Here is a 27327-nt window from a genome sequence, read left to right on the forward strand (position 1 = left end):
TGTAACTTTGGTCAACTTTGGTTGTAAGTTGAGGACTACCTGTACTTGTCCCTCTAAAATTATTAAGCATTGTCTAGAGAACTTTAGCTCTGCAGGGTTCTTTAAGACTATTAACCAACTAGCTCAAAAGCGGTGCTTTGCTACGAAACTATGTGGTCGGGCTTAGTTTTGGGAGAGGAAAATAGGGGGGGGGGCGAATTCTGCCTCTGCCTACCAGCATCCATCGGTATTCATCCGGCTAGTGTCCTGTCAGTGTGTGAGTGACTTGAGGGCTGTTTGGAAACTGAAACAGGAAAACTGAAATAGGGAAACTGAAACAGTATTTGCTGTGTGAACAAGGAGACAGCAAGGAGCCTGGGCGTAGCTTAGCTCAACTGTTTTGTACTAAAGCTGGTTGCTGCTATGAAACTAAAACTGAAACTCCTCTCCTCTGCTGGTGTTTTGCATTTGGAAGAGATTTCTTTTCAGGTGGGGAGGGGGAATAGAACAGAGCATGTTAATAATAATATATGGAATACTAATGCTCTGATGGCCATTTTGAAAAATCCTTTCTTAGTGAGCACCTAGAAGCCAAGAGGAACATATGTGCCAAATTTCAAGTTTGTAGGTTTTACAGTTCTGGAGATTTTGTGATATGCTTGAGTGGTATTTCGCTTTTATATACAGGTGAAACTCAAAAAAATAGAATACCGTGCAAAAGTTCATTTATTTCAGTAATGCAACTTAAAAGGTGAACCTAATATATGAGAGAGACTCATTACATGCAAAGCAAGATAGTTCAAGCCGTGATGTGTCATAATTGTGATGATTATGGCTTACAGCTCATGAAAACCCCAAATCCACAACCTCAGAAAATTAGAATATTGTGAAAAGGTTCAATATTCTAGGCTCAAAGTGTCCCACTCTAATCAGCTAATTAAGCCATAACACCTGCAAAGGGTTCCTGAGCCTTTAAATGATCTCTCAGTCTGGTTCAGTAGGAATCACAATCATGGGAAAGACTGCTAACCTGACAGTTGTGCAGAAAACCATGATTGACACTCTCCATAAGGAGGGAAAGGCTCAAAGGGTAATTGTGAAAGAAGTTGGATGTTCCCAAAGTGCTGTATCAAAGCACATTAATACAAAGTTATGTGGAAGGGAAAAGTGTGGAAGAAAAAGGTGCACCAGCACCAGGGATGACCGCAGCCTGGAGATGATTATCAGGAAAAGGCCATTCAAAAGTGTTGGGGACTTTCACAAGGAGTGGACTGAGGCTGGAGTCAGTGCATCAAGAGCCACCACACATAAATGGATCCTGGACATGGGCTTCAAATGTCGTATTCCTCTTGTCAAGCCACTCCTGAACAATAAACAACGTCAAAAGCATCTTACCTGGGCTAAGGAAAAACAGAACTGGTCTGTTGCTCAGTGGTCCAAAGTCCTCTTTTCTGATGAGAGCAACTTTTGCATCTCATTTGGAAACCAAGGACCCAGAATCTGGAGGAAGAATGGAGAGGCACACACTGCAAGATGCTTGAAGTCCAGTGTGAAGTTTCCACAGTCTGTGTTGATTTGGGGAGCCATGTCATCTGCTGGTGTTGGTCCACTGTGCTTCATTAAGTCCAGGGTCAATGCAGCCGTCTACCAGGAGATTTTGGAGCACTTCACGCTTCCTTCCGCAGATGAGCTTTATGGGGATGCTGACTTCATTTTCCAGCAGGACTTGGCACCTGCCCACACTGCCAAAAGCACCGAAACCTGGTTCAATGACCGTGGGATTACTATGCTTGATTGGCCAGCAAACTCGCCTGACCTGAACCCCATAGAGAATCTATAGGGCATTGCCAAGAGAAAGATGGGAGACATGAGACTGAACAATGCAGAAGAGCTGAAGGCCACTATTGAAGCATCCTGGTCTTCCATAACACCTCAGCAGTGCCACAGGCTGATAGCTTCCATGCTACGCCGCATTGAGGCAGTAATTGCTGCAAAAGGGGCCCAAACCAAGTACTGAATACATATGCAGGCTTATACTTTTCAGAGGTCCGATATTGTTCTATGTACAATCCTTGTTTTATTGATTGCATGTAATATTTTAATTTTCTGAGATTGTGGATTTGGGGTTTTCATGAGCTGTAAGCCATAATCATCTCAATTATGACAAATCACGGCTTGAACTATCTTGCTTTGCATGTAATGAGTCTATCTCATATATTAGGTTCACCTTTTAAGTTGCATTACTGAAATAAATGAACTTCTGCACGATATTCTAATTTTTTGAGTTTCACCTGTATATAGATATGGTGATTCTGGAATTCTGTTTTGAAGATTATGGTCATCGCATATATAAGATACTCCTCGCTATTCAGGTGCTTCAATTTTCTCTCCTTTCTTCAGAAAAAGATGAGCAGCTCCGTGGTGAGGCGCTTGGGTATTCCTGAATGCATCTTGCTAGTAACGCAAAGGATCACCAAATACCCAGTGTTGCTACAGAGAATATTGCAATATACCAAAGGTAGTTTTTTCTGTAGATGTTTCTGTAATCCTCTAGTTGCCTTCCTTTTCTAGAATTAATAATGTCTTCGATGAAAGATAAAAGAGAAGCAAGAGAAGGAAGATACAGAATACTATCAAATATGGGATTTGTTTTATTGGATAAATAATTGGGGTTGGATAATAGAAGAAGAAATTAGCATCTGGGAAAACTTTATTACGTAAGCAATTGATCCAGACAATACACTGTTAACAAAGCACTTATTAAATGTCAATGTACAAATAAACTTTAAAAAAAATAATGTCTTCAATGACACTGACCTTTTAAAAAAATCTTGAATACCCAGAACAGTGGCATTAATTTGATCTGGTTCATCGTGATTTTATAGATTAGGGGACCACCAAACTTGGCAACTTTAAGACTTGTGGACTTCAATTCCCAGAATTCCCCAACCGGCATGTCTCATCTGAGGGCTGGCTGAGGAATTCTGGGAGTTGAAGTCCCCAAGTCTTAAAGCCGCCAATTTTGAAGATTCTTGCCTGTTATAGCTAATGTTTTAAAATGTTTGAAAGTATCCCTTGCTTGTTGTGAAGATGGTTGTCTTAGATTTTGGGCTTCTATTCATTGAGATGAACATTTGCAGTGTTTCCTTTCTAAAATGAAAGTGCTTTTAAAAATATTTCAGTTTCATTTAACTACTCAGCTGTGGGTTTTAAAGGCTAAATAAATGCATAATGGCACATAAATCCTTTTTCGATGAAAAGCCAGTGGACTGTGGGATGAATCAGGCAGAGAGATACAGTTGAGTTAGAGTTCACCAATGGAAAAATTGCAGTGTTTGCTCTTTTTGTGACACTGCATTCCTTTTTGGTCTCTTACACCCACATGTGCAAAGTGTAAGAGAAAAAGAAGTCTAGCTAACCTACTGTAGCCGAAAAGCCAGATGTGCTCAGGATCACATGCAAAGTAAACCCACTGGGGATTCACACGACCCCTTTCTAATTCCTCCTATGACAGATGTTTGCTTAGATACAACTACTGGATAGAAGAATGACAGCTGGCCTTCAGTGTTGTAAAACAGGGAAGATAACCCTTGAAGTTGCTTATTTTATTCATTTAATAAGTAATTTTTATATAACATTTATAATATTTATATAATTGTTTATCTAATTTAGTCACCAAGCCTTCAGACTGGAGGTCTTGGAAGAAAAGACTGGACAGCCACTTGTCTGAAATGGTGTAGGGCCTCCTGCTTGGGCAGGGGGTTGGTCTAGAAGACCTCTGAGGTCTCTTCCAATCCTGCTATTCTGCCAATATGTGTATATCAATAATTTGGTTAAAGAAATTGGCGTGAATGAGGTCAGCAGGAGGATTATTATACACACATCAAATGTAGTCTTCAGTCAAAATCAGCTAAAATAACTTTTAAAACTTCATTAAGGTAATTGAACGCACAATTCACATTACATAAACAGCAGTCCCCTTTGGAAATATTTGAAAACCAGAGAGCAATGCTGTTTGTTCATCAAAATCTTCATGCATGTTGATGGTGTAAACATACTAGTCGGTTACGTGGACTGGATGGACTGGATTCCTGTCCTAAGTAAATTTCTTGGAGTGGGGAATCTAGAAGTGGATAAGTTGTTGGTTAGAAAAAAACCGAATAAAAAAACAGGGCTGAGCTTGGAGAAGGGAATCCTTTGGGAGGAAAGAAGATAACAAACCAAATTTTCTTCCGTTTAAGAAAATGACACTGAACATCAAGACTTGGTGCTTTCGTTGAACCTGGTGAAGGAAGTCCTAACTGCGGTTGACAGCAAAGTGAGCAACTATGAGAAGAAGATGCGCCTCAGCGAGATCTATACCCGGACAGACAGCAAGTCAATCATGAGAATGAAGAGTGGGCAGATGTTTGCCAGAGAAGACCTGAGGCGCAGGAAGTTTGTCCGGGATGGACCGGTTTCTCTCAAAAATGTAGCTGGGAGGTTGAAAGGTAAGGGATGCTTTCAGTGCGATCCCACGGGGACTCAGTACTGCTTCTTTGCCTTGATTCGGACACAACAGGCACCGTACAGTCCTTGCACTGATGATGTTACCTAGATTGGTCAAATGTCTGCAAAAAAACAACCAATGCCTTTCATTTCAACCCGGAGGTACAAATATTTTCTTTTGTTGGTCCTGTAAACTTCTTTCCACATCTGCTTAAAATGGGATGGTTCTCCAGGTTGTAGAAATCGGCTGCGAATTCTTCCGGCCAGATATGATGCCAGATAGCATGCTTATGACATAGGTTTTTTTGAGAAACCTTCTATCTCGAATAAAATCTTAGTTGCGGGGGTGGAAGGAAAAAAGTACAATGATGCACTCTGCACACAAAGTCATTTAACTGCATTTTGCCTGGAGGGATGAGGGAAACTTTTGCAGGAAAGTCCTGAATTCCTCTCAGACAAATCCTCTTTGGCCTGAACCTGAACGAAGAGCTGAAAATGAATGGTATCGAAACCTAAACAGGAAAAATGCCACAAAACTGATGACTCTACTTGCTGCTAGGCACAATTTGCAGAATCTTTATTTTGATTTGAAATTGTTTCAGGAAATAAAAGAAGAGGTATTGTAAGTAATACTGATAAATGCAGACATATCAGGTTTGGGTTGGCTGTTTTTTCAAATCGGATCTTTTGATGTTCCTTTCCTTCTCAGAAGTCCTAGCTGTTCTTCTCTCAGATGTTCTGATATTCCTCCAGGAAAAGGATCAAAAATACGTATTTGCATCCCTGGTAAGGAATTCTATACAATTCTTTTTTCCATTAAAAACAAACAAATCACACTTTGGTTGCATTTGCATAATAAGACAAGTTAAATTAGGAGTCCACTTTAGGTGGTTTCTTTACTATTGCTCCAGAATCAGGACAGATCATGTTGTAGGTATGATTGTATGTGTAGAGATTGCAGTTGCCCCAAATCGACCTAATGCATCTCTTCTTCAACTCACAAAAAAGGATCAAAAATCCACCGTGATCTCATTGAAGAAGCTGATTGTCCGTGAAGTTGCCCACGAGGAGAAGGGCTTGTTCCTGATCAGCATGGGTGGGAAAGACCCTGAGATGGTGGAAGTTCATGCCGGCTCTAAGGAGGAGCGTAACAGCTGGATTCAAATCATCCAGGACACTATCAACACAATGTAAGAAGATAAGTGTTGGTGCAATGAGAGATGTTGTTTGGGTTTGCTTCCAGCGAATGAATGCTTGGTGGAAGATAGAATAAAAAGAAGGTATCTCAGTCTGATGCCCCTGGACGGTGTCCCATCTTTGAATGGAGGATGTTTGATTTGGGAAGGCTGTTTTGCAGACATTTGAATTAGAAGAATCTAGATGTCCACTAGATGGCAGAAGAGGTTTTCCATGTTTCTTCACTTTGTTCATCTTGATTTTCCCCACAAGGTTTAGTAATCATGGCTTTCCGAAGAAAAAATCTGGGGTTTGAAATTCTGGGATTTCAATCCCTTGTGAGGAGATCGAGTTATCTACGGGAGCTTCCTATGCTTGATATCCATTCATTCGTTTGCAACACCAATAGAGAGAAACTTACTGTGAAATTTCCAAACGCCTCAAGAGTTCTACATCTTTAATATTGTTTAAAAGAACTAAACAGATATTGTGTTTGGTGTAGTTGACTTGTGTAGTTTGATGAAGTGGCTAAGGTGCTGGCCTAGAAAACGGGAGTTCTAGTTCCGCCTTAGGTATGAATGGTGGCTGGGTGACCTTGGGCCAATCTCCAGAAGACTGAGAGTACTAGTCCTGTCTTAGTCAATGAAAGCCAGCTGTGTGACTTTGGGCCAATCACTAGGAGACTGTGAGTTCTAGTCCTGCCTTAGGTATGAAAGCTGGCTGGGTAATTTTGGGTCAGTCACTCTTTCTTAGCACAAATCACCTCACAATGTTGTTGGGGTGGGAGAAATTGAAGAAAATATTAAGTATATTTCATGCCTTGAGTTGCTTATAAAAATATATAATAAAAGCAGGATTTTAAAAATCTAAAAAATAAATAAGCATAGTAGGTAATCGTACCAGAGTAGGAGATGAAACTGGGCTGAAATAAACGGAGAGAGGGTTCAGTATAAATGATATGAAAATGAAAATTTCTCCAACATGTTTTTTTTTCCAATCTGCCTGATTGTTCTACAGGGACAAAGAGGAAGATGAAGGTATCCCTAGCGAATCGGAAGAGGAGAAGAGAGTGCTGGACACCAAGGCCAGGGAGCTGAAAGGTAAAAATGAAAAAGATGGGCATAATCTGCATTGTTAGTCACTTAAACTCCAGCAATTCTCTGTTTCAGCATAAGATGGAGCTCCAGCCTTAGAGATTGCAAACCCCACCAACTTTTAAATAACTTTCCGTCCTCTGTAAGAGTTCCCTAGCTGACCTCTCCTTTTTTTTTAATCCTCTCACAGAACAACTCCAGCAAAAAGATCAGCAGATTATCACTCTCTTGGAGGAAAAAGAGAAGATTTTCAGAGATATGACCGATTGCAGCGGGCATGAAGAAGGACTGGGGGCCAGGATGCTGTTCCGGGCCAACACAGAGGAAGCACCGAAAGGAGAAAGCATAATGAAGAATCTGATCAGTGAAGGTAAGCTGGTCTTTCACCCAACATTTGTCACTTGCTTTTCTGATAGAGTCTAAGCTCTGAATATCTTGGACAAGGCAAATAGCTGGATTTCAAGGAAGTAAACTGCAACAGCCCAAGAACCAAGAATTGAAAAGAGCTAATCATTACGGATACAATGAATGTTACAGAGTTTTGCTTTTTTATTTTATTTTATTTATTTTTTATTATTTTATTTTATTTATTTATTTATAATTTTATTTTATTTTATTTTAACCAAGAGGGCTTGGTGTTTTTATTCATGCATTATTTTTATATATTAATTTTTTTATGCCACCCTACAAGGTGACTCTGGGTGGTTTTGACTGTTTGCTCAGGGTTGTTGTTGCAATATGTGAACAGTTAGAAAATGTTTAAGTAAATAGATATATTAAATACATGTAGTCCTTGACAGTTCATTTAGTGATCGTTCAAAGTTACAACGACACTGAGGAAAGCAACTTATGACCAGTTTTCCACCCTTAAGGAATGGTGCAGCACTCCCATGGTCAGGGGATGAAAATTAAAATGCTTGGCAACTGACTCGTATTTACAATGGTTGCAACATCCCGGGGGGGGGGAGGTGTCAAATCCCCTTTTGTGGCCTTCTGACAAGCCAAATCAACGGAGAAGCCAGATTCACTCAACAACCCATGTTCCTCACTGAACCACAGCAGCGATTCACTTAACAACGGTGGCAGGAAAGGTCGTAAAATGGAGCCACAGCCCGCTGAACGAATAAACATAAATTCTGGGCTCAGTGGCAGTCTTAAGCCGAGTACTACCTGTGTGTATTTATTTTTAAATGAATAAATAAGCAAGTGGCAGCGGATGAACCTGGATGGTCTTATGACGGCGCTGCATCTTCTTTCAGTTGAGCAGTTGCAAGGTTTGGTGAGCAGAAGCCTTGGAAGTGCTTTTGGGCAGCAGGTGACCAACCTTGCCTCTGATCAGGAGAGCGTGGGGCCCATCTCTCTCCCCAGGAGGGCAGAGACCTTTGGAGGGTTTGACAGCCACCAAATGAATGTCTATAAAGGTGAGCCTTTTCTTCCTCCCTATTAAATTTTGCCCTTTTAGTTTGCGGTCCTGAATGGTGGAAACGTGGCTTCTGCCATAATTACAGTCACTCCCAAGGCTCACATTTCGAAGAACCTTAGGCTGTATTTGTTTTGGCTTCGCCCAGTGACTGCGCCCAGTCTTTATGTACAAATGATGGTCTATGGCTTGGTGTGATGTGGGTCCTGCCATCTTCAGTTTCTCAGTTACACTGTTGTGGCCCTCCACCAGCTAACAGAGCTGGCAGCAGAGTCGGACAGTGAGGAGGTTGGGGAGGAACTTGGGCCAGTCCTAAGGCTGAGGAAGGCTCGGAAAAGGAGGCATAGATGGGGGAGGGCAGGCTCTGCATCGGAGGCATAGATGGGGCCAGGGCAGGCTGGTAGTCATCAGCTGCCTTTGGGCTTGGACAGCAGTGAGGCGGGGGAGCTTTTGGAACCGGTTCCTAGCCTTTGCATGCACAGAGCTACCAAAAGAAAAGAATAATTATGAACTAAAGGTTAATGTGGGAGTAAGGCCACAGGTGAACGCTGAATGCCCCGCTCCCATAGGGATTAAAAGAGGAGCAAAAGGGGAGGGGGCTTTTGCAGGAAGCAATTCATTTGTTGCAGCAGTGGGAAGTTCTGTCTGTGCATCTCAGAGACTCTGTGCTGAGTCCTTCCTTGTCAGCACTGCGTTTGAAAATATTTACTTGGCAGCTCTTCAGGCTGGATAAGTTCTGTGCTCCTAATTAGACCCTTGAAAGGCTGTTTGCCAGGCCTTTGGCTGAATGTGAATGCAAGAAATTCACCTTCGTTCAATCAAAGGGGTTTTGCCAGGACAAAAAAAATCTGCTTAGTGCTTTTGGGGGAAGCCTAGGTCAAAACACACACACAGACACACACACACAAACCTACTCAAAGTTTTTGGTTTTTCTAGGTGGCGAGAAGGATGAAGGAGAAGAAGTGCAAGATCTCCGGAGGACAGAGTCCGACAGTGTGTTGAAAAAGGTATGGAATGGCTAAGTGTTCAACAGCTTTCCATGTTCAGCCTCCTGCCTCTTCCATCTCGTGTAGAGTTTTGGCTAATAAGGGAGTGCGAACCCCTGGAAAAAGGTGCAACCACACTTAAAATGCCATCTATTTGTCGGAGACCCAGACTAAATGGTAAAGGTAAAGATTGCCTTGTCAGTTGTGTCCAAGTCTAGGGCATAGTGCTCATCTCCGTTTCCTGGCCAAGGGAACCAGCCAGCATTGTCCGAAGACACTTACCATGGTCATGTAGCCAGCATTACTATCCACCAACAGCACACAGAATGTGATTACCTTCCCACCCATGTGGTACCTATTTATCTAATTGCATTTGCATGCTTTCAAACTGCAAGGTGGACAGGAGCTGGGCAAGAATGGGAGCTCACCCTGTGACATGGAGCTCAGGTCTCGAATCTGGGCTGTCAGTTCTCCAGCTGACCAGGTCAGTGTCTTTAACCATTGAGCCCTCCCACCCCCACCAAACGGTGCCTAGGACTTGTCCACACACCATGTTTGACTAGAGTGATCAACAGTCCTGCAAAGTCTACCAGTAATTGAGCCACCCTTCCTAATAGCTCACTTCCCCACTTAGCAGCTTCAGTTCCTTCGATTACCAGCAGATCCGCTGCTTTTATCTTCTGCAGAAGGCGTCACGCTGCATCTCTGGGCTTGATTGTGGTGATTGAGGGTGAGAGGTCAAAGCAACGGCAAGAACAGTGACCTGAACAACGGTCTGTCCCTCCTAGCATTAAACTGATAGCTGCAGGAGGGTGTCCTTGAACCAACACTACCACTTCTGCTGAGCTGCACCTTTCATGTCACTTTTAATTAGCATCACCCTTCCTTGTAAATCCCTCCAGCTGTTCTATGGGAGAAAATTCGTTTCTCCTGTCAGCTGATAAATCCTGAGAAACCTCAAAAGAAGGTAGCAAAACAGGGTTCCATCATGATCGTTCTCAGAGAAGTTAAATCCTGGAAGGCTGTTTTCAGATTAGAAGGCAATTAGTGGCATATTTGTTTTATGTTATTGTGTTTTGTTGTTCGGTGTTTTATGCTCACTTTGGGTCCGTGACCATAAACATACAAGGCTAAGCTTTCAAAAATAAGTTGTTGTTTATGATTTATTGGGATCTCTCGTCCTTAAGTCTCTTTCTCATTGAGAGTATCTATGGTCTCTTCTCAGGGAGGAACAGCTAACTTGATGTTTGTGCTAAAGAGAAACAATGAGGTAAGTGTTTGCATTCAAAAATGCCCTTTTGTTTACACAGCTTCTAGAAAATGGGATCATCCCCTTCTTCTGCCTAATGAAATATCTTCTTCTTTAATTTTGTCTTCCAATCTGGAATGTTATTTATTTATTTATTTTGGAAAATTTATATTTATATACGCCTACTCACTCATGGTGACTCTAGGTAGCTTATAGAAAATAAAAAACACAACATAGCAATAGCAATAGTACTTAGACTTATATACCACTTCACAGTGCTTTCCAGCCCTCTCTAAATGGTTTACAATCTGGGTCCTCATTTTACTGACCTTGGAAGGACAGAAGGCTGAGTCAACCTTGAGCCAGTTAGAATTGAATTCCTAACAGTGAGCAGAGTTAGCCTGTAATGCTGCATTCTAACCACTGCACCACCATGGTTCCTGAAGAAATAAAAATAATAAATCATAATATAATAATAAAATAGTAACACACACACACACATACCAGTGACAACATATACTCAAATCAGCCATTTGATACGCTCCATTCCACTCTGGGTTGGCAAAACAACTTCTTCAGGGCCTTCCTAAAGACTGTCAAGAGTAGGAGGCAGTCTAATTTCTGGAGGGATGATGTTCCAAAGAGAGGGAGCCACCATGGAGAAGGCCCTTCTTCTGGGTCCTGCCTCATGTACCTCCTTAGTTTTCTTGCTCTGTTTGTTATTAGAATGACTTTGGTGCCTCTTCGTGACAAGCTTTGGGCTAAACCAGCACCTTCTGGATATCCTACAGTTGGTTGGACCACAGTGCCATTATAATGGAAGTTGTACTTGTTAGATTTTGCAGCAGAAATTCAAATCCAGAAAGTACACAAATGACTGATTCAGCAGGATTCAATAACTTCTTTATATACATAATAATATCGAAGTAAAGTTTACAATATCAATAGTAGATTCTTCCAATGTGGCAGAGAGTTACAGGCAAAAAAAAACAGGCAGAGGAGAAAACAGCAGAAAACAGTTTCTGTTTTGATCCAGAGTTGCAGACCAGCCTTGCAGCTTCAGAGCTCGGAGCTTAATCTAGAGCAAGGCTCTTCAAACTTGGCAAGCTTAAGGCTTGTGGACTTCAACTCCCAGAATTCCTGAGCTAACAGGAATTCTTCTTCCTGACTGGAGGAAGAATTCTGGGAGTTGAAGTCCACACATCTTAAAACTGTCAAGTTTGAAGACCCCTGATCTAGAGCCATGCCTAGGTTCCTTACAGTTTCAGTTTCCAAACAGTCCTCATTGGCTGATTTAGTTGCTATGCCTATTCATTGGCTGACCTTGTTACCATGCCTCTGCCAGTTCATGAATATTCTGACAGTACTTCTATCCAGACAGCACCAGTTAGGGACAGTTGGAGAATGTGCAGGTTGTCTTTGCTGTGATTGGCTGGGAGAAGAGAAAACCCACATAATGTTGACTTGGGTACACAAGTGAACCTTTGAAGTTTTATGATATCCCCAGTCCTTGAATTTCTGAAGAAACACAGAAATTGTCCCTGAAAGTTTAATGCAAAGCTAATAGAAATTAATATTTCCCAGTGGCTGATGAAAAAATTGTTTTGTTTAAATAATGGAATTAGTAGTTTTATTTATTATGCATTCATAACTAAGTGCAGTACAGACATAGAATTTTAAAAAGAATTCATAAAATGATATATTGAATAGAAATCTTTATTACAGTCAAAGATCAGTACATAATAAAACTCAGTAATTTGAAACAGATTACACATATGTATAGAAAGGCACCAATATATGTAATTGATAGGTGCAATTATAATAATTACATAATATAAAATAAGAACCCTCTAAATTAAATGGTCCATGACATGTAATTGTATTAATCTAAATATACATTTCAAAGTAATACAGTACAAAAATATTATAAAATAGCCACAGCCTCATTGTATTAGTAAATTCAGCATTGAGAGAAAGTCTATAGAGTCACAAAAGATTTACACATTTAAATTAGATAAAACAAACTCACCTTGGAATACTGTGCTTTTATGTAACATTATGCCTCTCCAAACGCCATATGTCAACCTAAATCAATGTTGTTCCTTGAAAAACCAAGCAATGCAAAATAAGCGGTATAGATTTGGAAAAAAAGACAAATTAGAAAGTTGCATTTTCCCCAAAGCATCATTTTCCGGGTATTTATTTTCCTGAATGTGAAGGAATATACAGAATTTTGCTTTTGGGGAATATTTGCTGGTTGCTGGCTACTCTGAAGTAATCGGTGTCATGGGAATATACTGTACTTAAGGACTGGTGTTCCACTACCACTGTCCATCCTGCTAGCTGCCTGCTGTTGGCTACTTTTTAATTTTTGGATTCCTATAAGAAGGTAAGGAGTTCAGTGGAGCAAATGAATTAATTAACTATTGACAATGTCTTTTGTTCTGCTTCTTTTTTTTTCCTTCTACAGCAAGTTCTCCAGAGCATAACTCAGCTTCACAGCTTGCTGGGCTTACTACAGGTAAGTGCTGAGAAAGAGGCAGAGGAAAAGTCTCTGCTAATGTGATAAAGCTGATCCAGTCTAAGGTTTCAGCTGAATAAGACGCAAGAGGTGCAACACCTGGAGCCTCCAACAAGAAGCTTCAGGGCTGAATGTGTTCTCCAGAACCCTTGAGCTCTGAGAAAATGTTGCTGAATTGTAATCTTGGATGAATCAGACAGAAACTCATGAAAGGCAAGGAGAGGAATTAAATTAACGAATTGAACTTTAAGGAGGCACATGGTATTTTTGGAATGAGGTCCTTCCTATGCTACTTAATTAAGGGTGGCCCTTAATTAAAGGAATGGGAAGAACAAGACACTTATTTATTATTCAGGTTTCTGGATGCCTGCATATATGTCAGCTTGCCAACAAAAGGTCTCATCATGGTATTGGAAATTTAAAATTAACAGTCCAGACAAGTAGTAATCAGTTATCACTGACCTCATGATTCCTCGTAAGAAGAGCCATGTCAAAGTCATGGGAAGAGCCCTTATTCCAGGCAGGGTCAATGAAATATAGGAGCTCCTGTAGAGGAAGGAAGGTCTTAATGTTGCACAGGATAGAAAAAATAGCATTGGCGCTGAGATTTGTCTTTTATGCAGCCTCATACAAGTCACGCAATCAAAGATAGCAATAACACTTATATACCACTCCACAGTACAACATTCTCTAAGCGGTTTATCAGTATATTGTCTCCAACAATCTGGAGTCCTCATTTTACTGACCTCGGAAGGATGAAAGGCTGAGTCAACCTTGAGCCTGTCAGGATTGAACTCCAGACAGCGAGCAGAGTTAGCCTACAACACTACATTCTAATTACCGAGCACCAGCAATCAAAGATGTAGGTTCCAAATGGAGGAAACTGTTATAATCTGAAATAGACCCATTAACTTGGATGGTTTGGAATGATTTGCAGTACATCCAGTTTGGCAAGATATTTTAATTTTACTATTTAATTCTGCGGATCTTTTCTAAAGCCAACGCCTCTCTTATGGGGATTGACTCTCATGGGTTCCTCGCAGGAATTTTAGCTCTAGTTTTGTGCTGCAAGCATAGAACCTTTGAAGAAAATTACTCAGCCTAGTAGAAAACCTCATCTCTCTCTTTTTTTTAAACAGGCTGTGGTTGTGCAGCAAGACACCTACATTGAAGACCAGAAGCTGCTGCTCACCGAGAGGACCTTGAGCCGCATCTCCTTCCGACCCAACTCCTTGATTGAGCAGGAAAAACAACGCAGCCTGGAGAAACAGCGTCAGGAGCTCGCCAATCTGCAGAAGCAGCAAACCTTGCACCAGGAAGAAAGAAGGAAGAAAGAGAAGGAGTGGGAGGCCAGAGAGAAAGAGCTGACTGAGCGGGAATCTCAGCTGGGCCAGAAGGAAGAGCAGATCCAGAAAGAGCAACACAGCCTGGAGAAGGAGCGGGAAGAGCTGCAGCAGAAGAAAGCCGCCTACCAGCTCGATCTGGAACATCTCCGGACGGCCCAGAAGCAACTGGAGAAAGAAAAGGAGCAACTGAAGAGAGAAATGGAGCAAATATCTCAGCCTCAGATGGAACCCAATGTCAAACCGGTAATTGCTTCTTTGTACCTGTACGTTTTCTAGCATCCAACAAGGGAGGCTGGTGGAAGATCTGAAGATGCAGAGGTTCTAGATCACTCATTTTCAAATTATGCTTGTGGACCCTTCTGTTGAATCTATTGTCTTCTTTAGAAGATCAGTAATGTTTTTCTTCCACAACAGCATGTACCGCATGACTGATTTTCTTGTGCATTACACAATCCTAGATAGGAATTCTCAAGTCACTTCTATTCAATTCTGGAAGCCCCATTTTTTTTTTATCTAAGCAATATTATCCATGTTGAGATGCTCTCTGATTTTCTCCTTATGTATATAGTAGCTATAGTCGCACAACTATTACAGTGGACATCTGCAGGAGAACGTATCTTTTCACTGGTAGCACCCTGACCTACCAGATGAAGACTTGCTAATATTATTCAACATCAGTTTGGTTTTCTTGTGGTGTGTAACCTAGGTATACTATTACTTATTTCTGCTTTATATTGTTTTATTTTTATTTATTTTACATTGAAATTTAAACATGCTTTATAGTGCCAGGGAACTGAGGGTATTGGAGAATTTAAACATGTAATAAATACAAACATGAACACTCCATTACCATACCTATTTCTTGTTTTGTCTTGTGTCTTCCAGAATCCCAATCAACATGCCAAAATGAGCAGAACCTCTTCTTCCCTTCTTCCCACGGAGGACTTGTCTTCTAGACAGTTGTGTTCCTCTCTGCCCAAAGGGCACCTGGATACAGAACTTTCTGTCTCATCCAAAAGGAACAGTCTCTCAAGGACGAATAAAGAGAAGAGCTCTTTTCATTTGATTGGCACTACAACATCAGGCCAAACCAACAAGCCAACTGAAGGACCTGGGCAGATACCCAACCGCCTCTTTGGTTTAGCCAAACCGAAAGAGAAGAAGGAGAAGAAGAAGAAGAGCAAAAGAGATCGTTCCCAGACTTCTGGTAAGCATAGGGTGGGCTTGATGTTTCTAAAGGTTGCTCTCTGAAGTGTACAACTAAGGATGGAAATGTCTCTTACCAGATTGCTTGCTTGTGGTCCAGATCTGAGTCTTGACTGCAGATCAGTAGGCAACAGCAGAAGGGACCTCTGGAAAGTATAAGCTCTGGCCTCCCTCAACCAAAAGAGGGACAGTATAGTTGTAAAGCTGAAGTGATTGAACTAATATTGAGAAAAAGATTCAAGTCCACCCTCAGTTAGATAGTCCTTAGCTGTGTTGCAGCGAATAAATACTTGAGACAGCTTCCACATTGACAAAAACACATCCAAAAGGCCATTTTGTTGTGATAGCATGTACAACTGAAACTTGCTGTTTTCGTGGGTTGTTCTCTTTGTGTAAGAGAAAGAATAGCAGAACTGGGGACAGAGTCAAAAGAGGAATCAGCCTAGAGTCCCTATATTCCCACTAATGGTCCAACCTCTCTTGAATTTTGCTGATCCTTATTTAATACCAACACAGTGCTGACTATTAGTTGATTAGATTCCTATGCATAGACACAAGCAATAAATCAATTTAATTGGAACGTAACATGTGGCCCTGATTTCTTTCAATCTTTCCCACCTGGGAGTTTGTGCGTAGGAATGAATGCCCTATAGAGGAAGTAATTTTTAGGCATTGTAATTTTAATGAGATCTACGTATCTTGGGGCAGGGTTAGAGATCAATTCATGCAGATTTCCACATTTAAATAAAAAGTAATTGCAACTGAGCATTCCAATTCCAGGATAATTTTGAAATAAATTAAACCAGACTTAGGGAAAAGTAGAATGTGGGGTTGTGTGAGCTGAATATGATGGATATGCAAGACATGATCCCAGATAAAGGGAGGTTAGCCCAAGTCCTACTCAGAATAGTCCAGACAAATAAGAATTCTTATCCTCCCCAGAGCTACAGTTATCTAACTTGCAAGTTGGAAGGGGTAAAATTTGACAGTAATAGAGATGATGCCATTCCATGTTGGTTTTCCTTTTGAACATATTCTTTGAAGGGTGATGCCTTTGTGCTAATAGAAGCATGAATTTAAAAGGAAAAAATGATCTTTGGCTCTAATATGAAGTGAAACCTTTTGCTGATGCGTTTACATTTTTTTTTCTTATATCGTAAAGAAGGAAAGACTGCTGACTATGGCAATATGCAAAAACATTTAACCGATTGACCTTGAGTAAACAGCTGTGCAGAATTTGTATAGGGTGAAGTCTTTCAGCTGTAGGGGACTCTTCACAGCCAACCTCCATAAGGGTGGTGACAGGTAGATAGATAATTATGAATTTTTTGTATCTCTTGTACTTATCAGTCTGCTTGGTCATTGTCTACGGAAATACTAATCTTTGTGAGTTTGTTCCACAGAACCACAATCCCTTAGAACTCTTCCTTTCTGAATAGTTTTCCGGTAGGATGCAGTTGGTTGCTCAAGTACACAGCAGTGCATAAGGAAGCCAAGAAATAAAGCAATCTCTGATGTGTGTTGATAATATTTTGATTTCTTTTTTTCCCCTCCTAGATGCTCACTCTCCAGAAGGAGCACCAGAAAGTGAGGAGATCTTTTGCTGATCCCATATCTTGTCTCCAGCCAGGCCACTTCAAGATCTGCCCTACAGAGAGAGGCCAAAGAATCAAACAACTATTCTTTATTCTAGACATTGAACTATGTTGGGCTTTATCACCTTTCACTCCTACAATCCACTGTCCATTCCCACTTCTGGATCTTCTTGAATATGTCACATCTGAAAACGTGTCCACAAGGGCAATATGAGGAGGAGGAGGAGGAGCAGCCACATGGAAGAACTGTGGATATAGCCAAACTGGGCAGGCTCAGTTTGGGCTCAATGTGCTCTGAAGAGCTCTGATTCTCTGTGCAATGCTAGCTTGCCTAGGCGGATATTCCTTTCTTTCCTTTTCGTCTTGAACAACAGGGAACTTGTGAACAAGGACATCAAAGCTCACCTTCTCTTAGGAAACCACCACCCCAAATCAAGAACCTTCTATAGAAACAAAAAACGATGTGACTCCTTACCCAGTGTTTCTACACTGGTCTATATAGATGTAATATCCACTTCTATACATACTTAACTAAATATATAGATATATTCACACTCACAAATAAATGTAGCTCAATATCCTTTGGATATGCTGTATGTCTGTACAGAAAAGTTAAGGAACTTTAGATGTATCCTAATGGGGTTGGCAGATACCTGAGTTCAGGGATTGGGGTCAGAGCTACACAGCCTCTCTTGGTTTGAGCTAGGTCCGTGAGTTTTGCCTTTGGCTGCAAAATTGGCCTTCTGCATCAAGATCATAGGGATTGTTTTGAAGTGGAAGGGCCCCTTAAGGCGAGATTCCTGGGGAATGGTTGAAGCCTATTGCCAAGAGGCAGGAAATTGGAAAAGTGAAACAGGCCTTGTTGGAAATTAGAAAACCTGTTCTGGAAGTCATCTCAGAAGAGTTACAAAGGGAATACTTAAATCAGCCTGAATTTCCATGGAATTGTGAGGTACATCCTAACTACCTCTATGGGATTTGTCTTTCTGGGAAGCAACACCCATTGAGTTGGTTATGCAGTGGAAGAATCTGAAGAAGATATAAACTCAAACCAAATTCTCTGCTCCTGCTTCCCCAACTTCTCCTCCCAAACTCCTGTATACATTTTCTCCCGATTTCGTTGTATCGTCTTGCTAGAAGCTATGTCGAGGGAGTGGGTGACTGCCATCAGGGTGAACGTTGTGTGAGAAGTACAATTATATTGGATTGCTAGAATTTCTTCCACGTGGATTATAAAGAACCCCCCCTACCCCTGAATGTAACTTTGCAGATTGAATAGATTGGTTGCTCTAAGAATTGTAGAGTTCCCATCTCAATGCTATCATCTTTTTGAGTGAGGACAAACCATCATTTCTGAGGTGGAGCTGCCAGGAGTTGAAAAACGTATGTAAATGTACAGGCACCCCAAAACTATTTGCTGCAAACCTACTCCTCCCAATCGCTCCATTAGGACTTGCCTTAATTCATGGGTAGAGAAAAATAATCTCTTCCTGATCTATCCAAGGGCAACCAGACCTTCATCAGAGGTCAACACGTAAATATATATTTGATTTTTCTCATATGTGGATAGCCGTCAACCAGTTTCAGAAAATAAGTCATCTGAATTTGGTCTCCTCAACATGGAATATAGGAAAGTGCTTGTGTTTCCTCACCAGCAAATGGATACTATTGGTCTCCTCATTTGCTAGGCCAGAGAAGGGAATGTCTCTCTTGTAGTCCTCCTTTCCACTCAATTTTGTTTAGAAAAGCACATGGATGCTTTGCTCCAGGCAAGGGAGCAGGGGAGAAAATGGATCATTTCCCTTGTTCATTCCTTGTTCATTCGTGCCAACAGTAGATGTAATTGTCACGTCTTCCTTCCTTTCCTCCAAGGCTAACCTTGTAGGATCACCTGGCCCATCATAGTGTGTGTAGGGAGTTCTATTCAGCCCCAGGATTAAAATTTAATCTCCCCTCCTTTTCCCCCTCACATTAGTGACAAACTGCAAGAAATCTGGCGGGGTAAGAAAGGAGAGATTGGAAGAGCCAATAAGCAGCTCAGTTTGATGATTTGGGATGAATAAGCAAGAACATCCTTGTGTTGCAAATATTTACAACTCACTGTCACTGTGTTGTCCCAGAGATCTGTTTAGCTTTAAAACTTGGGGGGGACACAACATTTTTGGCTATCCCACTCCTTCAAAGAAGGTTTTGCACTATTGTTCCATCCTTGCGTTCTCTCTTTAGAACATCTCAGGAGCCATTTTCATACACCACCCAATTTGCAGGATTAAAAAGGAAGAAAAAAAAAACTTTAATGAGTGTGCCTTTACAGATAGAGATGATCTCTGGGGACCTGGCTGAATCTGATGTTCTCTAAAAAATATTCGCGCTGTCCAAAAACAAAGCCAGAGGCAGCTAGAGAATGTTATTTCTTATATATTTTTTATTTTTATTACCACAATTGTTATGTGATATTTGTTCTCAGTTGCAAGCTGGGCTTGCATTGGAAAAAAAAATCTTTCTGTTTGTTTGAAAGAAATCTGGATTTTTAAAATGACAAATGTTTACTTGGATTGTCTGTTTTTGCTTTATTTTTAAGCTGGGCTTATGAAGCCTAAAGAATGTTTGTGTGTGTGTGTTGGTGTGTATCTGTGCTTTTTATTGTTGTTGTTGTTGCTACTACTTCTTGTGTAAATATATCATTGATTACTGATGTGCTATTTGAAAAAAACCAGCATTAAATGCTATCAACCACTGCTAGGAAAAGAACCTCTAAAATGCAGCATTTCTTGGCCAAAGCAAACTTAAGATGCTGACTGGTGGCTGGCTCTTTGAAGTTTGGGTTGAAGCTGGAGTCGGTTCACACAGTGTGGATGCTTATTCCACTTTCACGGGTGCTAAAGAGGAATGGCAGGTTTTGGAAAAAAAACACTTCATAACTGCCAAGGAACATCTTTGCTGCACCAAATGCTCGAGTTAACAAGTCCACTTTTTCCTGCAATGAAATTCAATTCTTAAGTTTTGAAGAGAGTTTAATTTAGTTTAATCTTGTATTCTTCCTCTCTGCAACGCGCCATGCGAATGCAGAGATGCAAGAAAGAGCAAAAGAGATACTACTTGATGCAGAAAGCTCTTAGCCAAAATCTCTGCTGCCAATCTTTCTTTTCGTCACCAAGAGACTACATATAGAGATGGATTTATGTATTTCAAAGAAACCTGTGGGTATTATGAGCTCTTTATATCATGTTCGTTTCCTGTTCAGCTAGATTATGGTTGGTTATCATAGTGAGTTCTTTTTGGCAAGGATTGCACTAGCATCACAAATTATATGACAATGCATTTCTCTCACTTGAGTTCCTCCCACTTGTTCCCATAGGCTTTTGAGAAGGTACCAGTTGCGTGTTTCCTATTGAAATATATCTTGAAAAGGAAAAGCTTTAAAAATAAAAAAATGTACATCAATGGAGAGTCGAAAGGAAAAAAAAATGTTATATATTCATTTGTAATTATGTAAAAAAAAAACAAGTTAGGTTTACGATTGTAAATTTTTTAATTTCCCACACTGTAATTTGCAAAAATGGAAAAAAACAGATTTTCATAATCTTTTATTTATCTACCTTTCTTGCTACGAAAAACAACTCTTGTAAAAAGTTAAATTTCCCTAACCCTTTAAATAAATGTTGATTCTAAGTCAGATGAGTTTTTTGCTTGCTGGTCTCTGTGTATCTGTATCTCTCCATGTGTTTTCTCACCCTTCCTTTTCAGATTGAAACTGTTGGATAAAACAATTGAATAAGCTGCTTTATTTCGTACACAGAACAAAGGAAGGAAGCCCTCTGTGGTGACAGGATAAATGTAAATACATTTTTGTGCAGCACTGAATAGAAATGTAATCCCCGCCACAAAAAAAAAAATGAATTAAAGGAAGAAAAGACAGTAAGAGGTTGAGGGGTAGGGGAGTCAGTTCCTTTGGGAAATACTGAAATAAAGATAATTGGCTTAGCTATCTCTCCCAACAGATGAATGTGGGTGAATGTGTTGGTGCAAAATCACGGATAAATGCCCAGTAAGGTGGTTGGGCCAGGAATAAATGCTGTGTGCACTTTTGCATGTGGGATGCACATGGGATGTTGTGAACCATGTCAGGTAAAGACTAGACAACTACATTTGTACTTGGTTGATGTTATTCTTGATAAGATTTTTTTGTGTGTTTTAAGATGATGGGCGAATCCAATCAGGTTGATTTATGATGCAGCATATTGTACTAGTCAGGGACTTGGTTAATTTTTGTAAATTATTGGCGCAGTGGTTAGAATGCAGTACTGCAGGCTAACTCACTACTCACTGCCAGGAGTTCGATTCTCAGGGTTGACTGAGTCTTCCGTCATCCCAATGTTCGTAAAATGAGGACCCGGATGATTGGGAGGCGGGAAAGCTGACTCTATAAACTGCTTAGAGAGGGCTGTAAAGCACTGTGAAGCGGCATATAAGTTTAAGTGCTATTGCTAATTGCTTAAATGCTATTGCTACGTGAATGTACTAAGCATTTTCTTTATAAAGAGATAGTCCCTTGAGTGTAGTACATTCATTTGACATGACCGGCAAGGCTAAAATCCCAAAATATCTAGTACCATAACACTGATATGTTCTTTGCAATAATGACCATCAAGAGAAACAGTGCACAATGCATGGAAGAGTGCAAGAAGCTGTTAATCATAATTAAAAGGGGCCCAGCAATTTTATCTAACGATCACTGATATGCTATATAAACCATTTTATTTTATTTTGAAACAATATTTGCTTTGTGGCCAAACCCCCAAAACTGCTTTTGCAACCAAAAAAAAATGTACTAATGATCCCAATTTGACTCAGGCAGTTACTGTGACCAACCTTGGCTGATTTAGAAGTTAAAACAGATTCTGATTTGGTTAGTACTTAGATGGGAGGCTATTAGGACGTCTCTGAGCACTTTAGATTCAGAAGTTGAAACAAACATTTTGGAAGAAACAAAGCAAACAACTTTACTACTGTGGTCAAGAAAACTATGGATGTGTTTGTTTCTTTAATATGGTGATTCCGCTGGTTGATCACTTTAGGAGGTCAATATTTATTCTGAGTATGTAATTTTTCTTCTTGGACAATTGACCTTGTGGATCCAGAGAATGAGCAGATTCTAGAGTTCAGTTCTTTTCTGGATTGAAGAATGGGGTTTGTAGTCTTCATTCTACATTCCTCAGGAAGGTAAAACCCGAATTCTGGATTAGGTTAACTAAGCTTTTAACTTTGTTCTGCTTCCATAAATCTGTTGCTGAACCTTCTTCCTTGATACAATATTCTCTCTCTCTGTCTCTGTCTCTGTCTCTCTCTCTGTATGTGTGTGTGTGTGTGTATATACATACATACATACATACATACATACATACATACATACATACAGAAGCCTGATGATGGCAGATGAGATTCTGCCGAAACGTTGCTACAACTTTAAAAGCACAACTACAATGACATGGGAAAATACCGAACAAAGCTGAATATATATATATATATATATATATATATTTATATTTATATTTATATATATATTTTTATATATATTTTTTATATATATTCTTAAGTTTTTGTGGGTACTTACATGTATGGTATTCAGCTTTGTTCGGGTATTTTCCCATGTCATTGTAGTTGTGCTTTTAAAGTTGTAGCAACGTTTCAGCAGAATCTCATCTACCATCATCAGGTTTCTGTATTGTGTTCGTCTGTGAGTCAGACTTTCACAGCAACATTGTGTTCCTGTTTTGGAGGCTTTTAGGACAGCACAGAAAACATATACATATGTTGAAATATGTAAGAGCAGAGCATCCAATTCCTGGCACAGATCATCTTCTAAGGTTACCAAAGCAGTTTCAGTAGCATAGCCAAAGGGAACCAGATGGCTCATACTATTTGCAATGTGTCTGGAGCTCTGAGGCCACCACATTGTCTATCATTTTTCTGTGGGGTCCTTGGTACTCTCTGAGCTTGGTTGTTTTCTTTCAGCCAAGCTTCATTACCAAACTTCATTACCAAAATGTTTGGTAATGAACCCCACTCCCCACCAGCACTGATGATGTTACCTAAATTGCTAATGTTGCAAGAAAACAACCAAGTTCAGAGAGCACCAAGGACCTTTCATTCCAACCCTGAGCTATACTCTCTTCTACCACCATCATTTTTCTCAGGATGGGAACATTTTGAGACTAGCCTAGAATTGGACAGGGGAGCTTTCTTCCTAGCCTGGGTAAGATCTGGTTATTGCCTCTTTCAGCCATGAGTGGAGATGAGAACACATGACCAATTCTGTTTGCTGCTCCTCTGCATATTGCACAGAGCCAGCACTATTATTCACAAAAAATAAAGAATATTTCCCAAGGGCATTGAAGGAATCCTTCAAAAAGTTCAGGAACCTGGAATGGGTTGTTTTAGGGTTCCTTGCTGAACTTGGCTGTTTTCTTGCAAATGTTTCATAACTCAAACTAGGTAACATCACCAGCACTAAATGTCTAGGGAGATTCTCAGTCATTCCAGGTCATGGTTGTCCCAAAGGTGCTTTTTCAAGAGGCAACTGGACTTGTTTTTTCTTTGAAGATGTTTCGCTTCTCATCCAAGAAGCTTCTTCAGCTCTAAAGAGCTCTGAAGAGCTAAAGAAGCTTCTTGGATGAGAAGCAAAACATCTTGAAGGTAAAACAAAGTCCAGTTGCCTCTTGGAAAAACCCCCTTTGGGACAATCATGAGCACTGTTGACGTTACCTAATTTGGGTAATGTAACATCTGCCAACTACGAGAGCTACAAGAGCACCAAGGACCCCCTCATCTCAACCCCGAGCTACAAATATTCTCCTTTATTGAATTATTTCAATTGGTGATTCAGCTCTGCAGAGGGCTACTTCCTGGTCTTTGGTATAAAACAGACTAGTTTGTTTGTGAGAGACATAAAGAGATATCACTCTAAAGGGGCCTGGTAAGCCCAGGACATGTTGGAAACATAAACCATGAAAAAGTGATTTGCAAACACATTGCCAGCTTTCTAGCAAGGAAAGCTGTTTTTAACAAGCGTGTGAAATAGTCACCAGACAGTAGTTGTCTCCCACTGCTTTCCCAAGGCCGTCAATCCTGGCTTTTCTTCTTTAAACAGAGATTACTGAAAGGGAGAAAATGAGCATGAAAAATGCCATTTTGCTCTCTACTTTTCCACATAATTCTTTTACAGCCTGTCTATTCAGACCTTGGGAAGTTTGCAGTTTTAAATCAGAATTGTGTGAATAAAGGCATTTCCACCCTTATCATATATTTTTAGCAGTGCCCATTCTTTCATTACTTTCCCCCCTTTTTCTACAATTAATGAGAGTCCAACTTCAATGGAAGGCTTCAAAGAAATCCTGGGACCATAGGTTTACTTTCATTTTTATTCTAATTTAACTTCCTATAAAGCTGGGAATTCTGGAAGGATGCAACAGTACAGTTAGTCCTTTGACTTACAATAGTTCCTTCCTGTTACAATGGCACGAAAAAAGTGACAGTATCATTTTTCAGACTTATGACCCTTTATAGCATGCCCATGGTCACATAATCAAATTTCAGACCTTTGGCAATTGGCTCATATTTATGACAGTGGCAGTGTCCCGGGGTTATGCAATCGTATTTTCTAGTCTTCTGACATGCAAAGTCAATGGGGAAGCCAGATTCACTTAACAACCACATTACTAACTGAATTGATTCACTTAGCAACTGTGATTCACTAACTGAAGTGATTCACTTAGCAACTGTGGCAAGAAAGGAGCTGGTTCAGACTTTTGTTTAGTGGTTTAAGGCGCCAAGCTTTATCAGGAAACTATAAGTCCTGCCCTAAGCATGAATGCTAACTGAATGACTTTGCACCAGTCTCACACTCTCTGCACAACCCACCTCACTGAGCTGTTGCTGTGGGGTAAATAGGAGGAAGGTGTAATAGGTATGGTCAGTACACCAGAGGTGTAACTTGACCATCTCTGGATCTTGGGATAGAGGTTGCATCCAACAGGAGGACAGAAGAGTGTTAAAGACTCTGGTTTATTTGAAGATTTCTGCCAAGGTTTTTCTAATTGGACTAATTGACTGCAAGCCATTTGTTAACTACAAAGAGGTTTATTTGTAGATTAAAGCTGTGAAAGTTTGAGTTACTGAGTTTACCTGTGTTTGCTCTTTGGGAACCCGGCTGTGTCAGAACAAAGAGTGAGTCAAAAAATTATATAACAGCATCATTTAATAATCCCTTGCGGGATGGAGTCTGGGCAACTGAATGGAGCTAGCAGAGTGTTTTACTGGCCAGATGCCCTTCCTGTCACCAATGCGAAGTTTTGTTCAGCAGATATACAGTATTCTCGTTGTGCTGAATGAGAGAAGTATCTGCCTCTACCTAGGATTGAACTCACAGCCTCCTGACTGTGTGGAGAGAGCTCTAACTCTAGGCCAGCGCACAACTCCCTAAAAATTATATACGTACATTTTAAAATGTTGAATGAAATAAGAAAGGAACTCCAATGGAAACATCTGGTGACACAGGGCTGTAGCAATGTAGTGCAGCCCTTTCTTCACTCAAGGAGTGGGGCAACCAGGCAGATGCAACATGACCAAAATCACACACAAGACATGAAAAGCAAAAGGGTTCTATTGTTCGTTTGCAACTCTTTGATCAATTCAAAAAGTCCCTCCAGATGAGCATATGAGTATACAATTTCTAGAACCCCTCAAGAACTTAAAAGCTTTCTGAGACTGAGGGTGAAAATCACATTACCTTTTTTTTACACGGAAGAAAAACGAACCTTTTATGGAACTTGGACATCCTCTGGAAGAATAGGAAGCATTGTCTGAAAAGGCAGCCCTGGGTCATGAGAAAGAGGAAACATCTGACCTTGAAGAGGCAGCCCAGTTGAATGCACTTTGTTTCCAGCATGAAAAATCCATTCCAGATCAGATTTTTTTTCTTTTTAAGGATTAATCAAAATCTCCTTGAATCTCCCCTTTATTATTTAGCTATCACAGAGGTTCTTTTATGCCACCCACCTCTTGTTGAATCTCTTAGCAACTAATGGGAGCTATTGTACTGCCCAAAGCTTCTGAATTGCCTTTTTCTCCAAATAAACATGAGAAGAGGGGAAAAATACCCTTTTTCTCCCTAGCAGGAGAAAACTAGTATTCACCAGTCTTATCCATAAATAATGGAGCCATTTTCCCTTATAATCTTCTCACCATTGAACCACTCCCCCCCCCCAAAAAAATAATAATTTCAAAGCAAGAATAGCTTTTAAAAACCCTAAATACTCTTGAAATTCTAGGATACAAAATTGTTGTTGAATTGTTGATAAACATTCTACGGCCAGAAATGTTGAACTGAGATTTATGCCTAGTTGAGAACAAGACTGGCTTAAGATTGAAGCAAATAGACATGTCTCTGGATCCAATGTGGATCGGTTACCAAGACCAGAGGTTTTGTCTTCCAAGCTTTCAGGTTCGTGCTGGAGCCCATCCTCAGGGTACTTCTCTTTAGCAGAGTGTGTTCTTTGGGCTACTGCCTTGCAAAGCATTGCAAAGATTGCTTGGAGGTGGAAGGTACTTCCAATGTAATCTACCGGATCCCCTGCAGGAGTTGCCCCTGTGATTATGTAAGGCAGATGGGGAGGAAACTAACCACTAGATTGCAAGACCACAAATGAGCAGTCAGATGAGACCTCAACTCATTGGAAGCCTCAAATTGCAATGGACAAGGACACACCTTGATTTTTGTAGCTGTTAAGATTGTTGGACGAGCAGGTACAAAAATAGCCAGGGAAGTGACTGAAGCCTGAGAAACTGGCTCCTTGTCAATCAACAGGAGCGCGGATTTACCACCAGTTTATCAAGTATACATTACACATTGAATTATAGACAGGACACTGGATCTTATAACAAATTAAATCATACTGATGGTCTACTGAATTAATCACATTTGACTGGATTGGTATGGTACTCTACACTTTAATGTGGTTTCTTTGGTTTTGCCTAGTTAATTCGGTCAATCTGTGGGATCACCAGTGGGAATATGGTCTTTTGAAAATTATGCATCCTGAGTTCAGCAAATATCCCTTTCTTTGCATTTAAAAGTCCATCTTCAAATGAGGAAAGCAATTCTGAGTCTTATGAACTTCAGAAGTAGCAGCTGCTTTGCTGGTCAAGTTCTCCATAAAGAAGAGATACTACATGGATACTACTACTCCAAAAAGAAAACTCCCACTCA

General features: G+C 40.4%; 1 protein-coding gene across 9 annotated transcripts in view; it reads left to right on the forward strand.

The window, feature by feature from the left end:
• The window catches only part of AKAP13 (A-kinase anchoring protein 13), a 285438-nt gene extending 264700 nt beyond the window's left edge, over nucleotides 1-20738 (forward strand). For all 9 annotated transcript variants that reach the window (XM_087941336.1, XM_087941338.1, XM_087941335.1 and 6 more), the window contains 13 exons: nucleotides 2380-2497; nucleotides 4221-4469; nucleotides 5177-5253; nucleotides 5476-5657; nucleotides 6661-6743; nucleotides 6928-7107; nucleotides 7997-8158; nucleotides 9094-9164; nucleotides 10369-10413; nucleotides 12863-12913; nucleotides 14053-14502; nucleotides 15145-15466; nucleotides 17023-20738. In XM_087941336.1, the coding sequence (XP_087797462.1) occupies nucleotides 2380-2497; nucleotides 4221-4469; nucleotides 5177-5253; nucleotides 5476-5657; nucleotides 6661-6743; nucleotides 6928-7107; nucleotides 7997-8158; nucleotides 9094-9164; nucleotides 10369-10413; nucleotides 12863-12913; nucleotides 14053-14502; nucleotides 15145-15466; nucleotides 17023-17072 (2040 nt within the window). In that variant the 3' untranslated portion in view covers nucleotides 17073-20738. The remainder of the gene's footprint in view (nucleotides 1-2379; nucleotides 2498-4220; nucleotides 4470-5176; nucleotides 5254-5475; nucleotides 5658-6660; nucleotides 6744-6927; nucleotides 7108-7996; nucleotides 8159-9093; nucleotides 9165-10368; nucleotides 10414-12862; nucleotides 12914-14052; nucleotides 14503-15144; nucleotides 15467-17022) is intronic.
• Nucleotides 20739-27327: the final 6589 nt, after the last annotated feature.

This window comes from Pseudonaja textilis, chromosome 13 (genome assembly GCF_049901715.1).
Source record: "Pseudonaja textilis isolate UNSWEBS1 chromosome 13, rPseTex1.2, whole genome shotgun sequence".
Classification (NCBI taxonomy): Eukaryota; Metazoa; Chordata; class Lepidosauria; order Squamata; family Elapidae; genus Pseudonaja; species Pseudonaja textilis.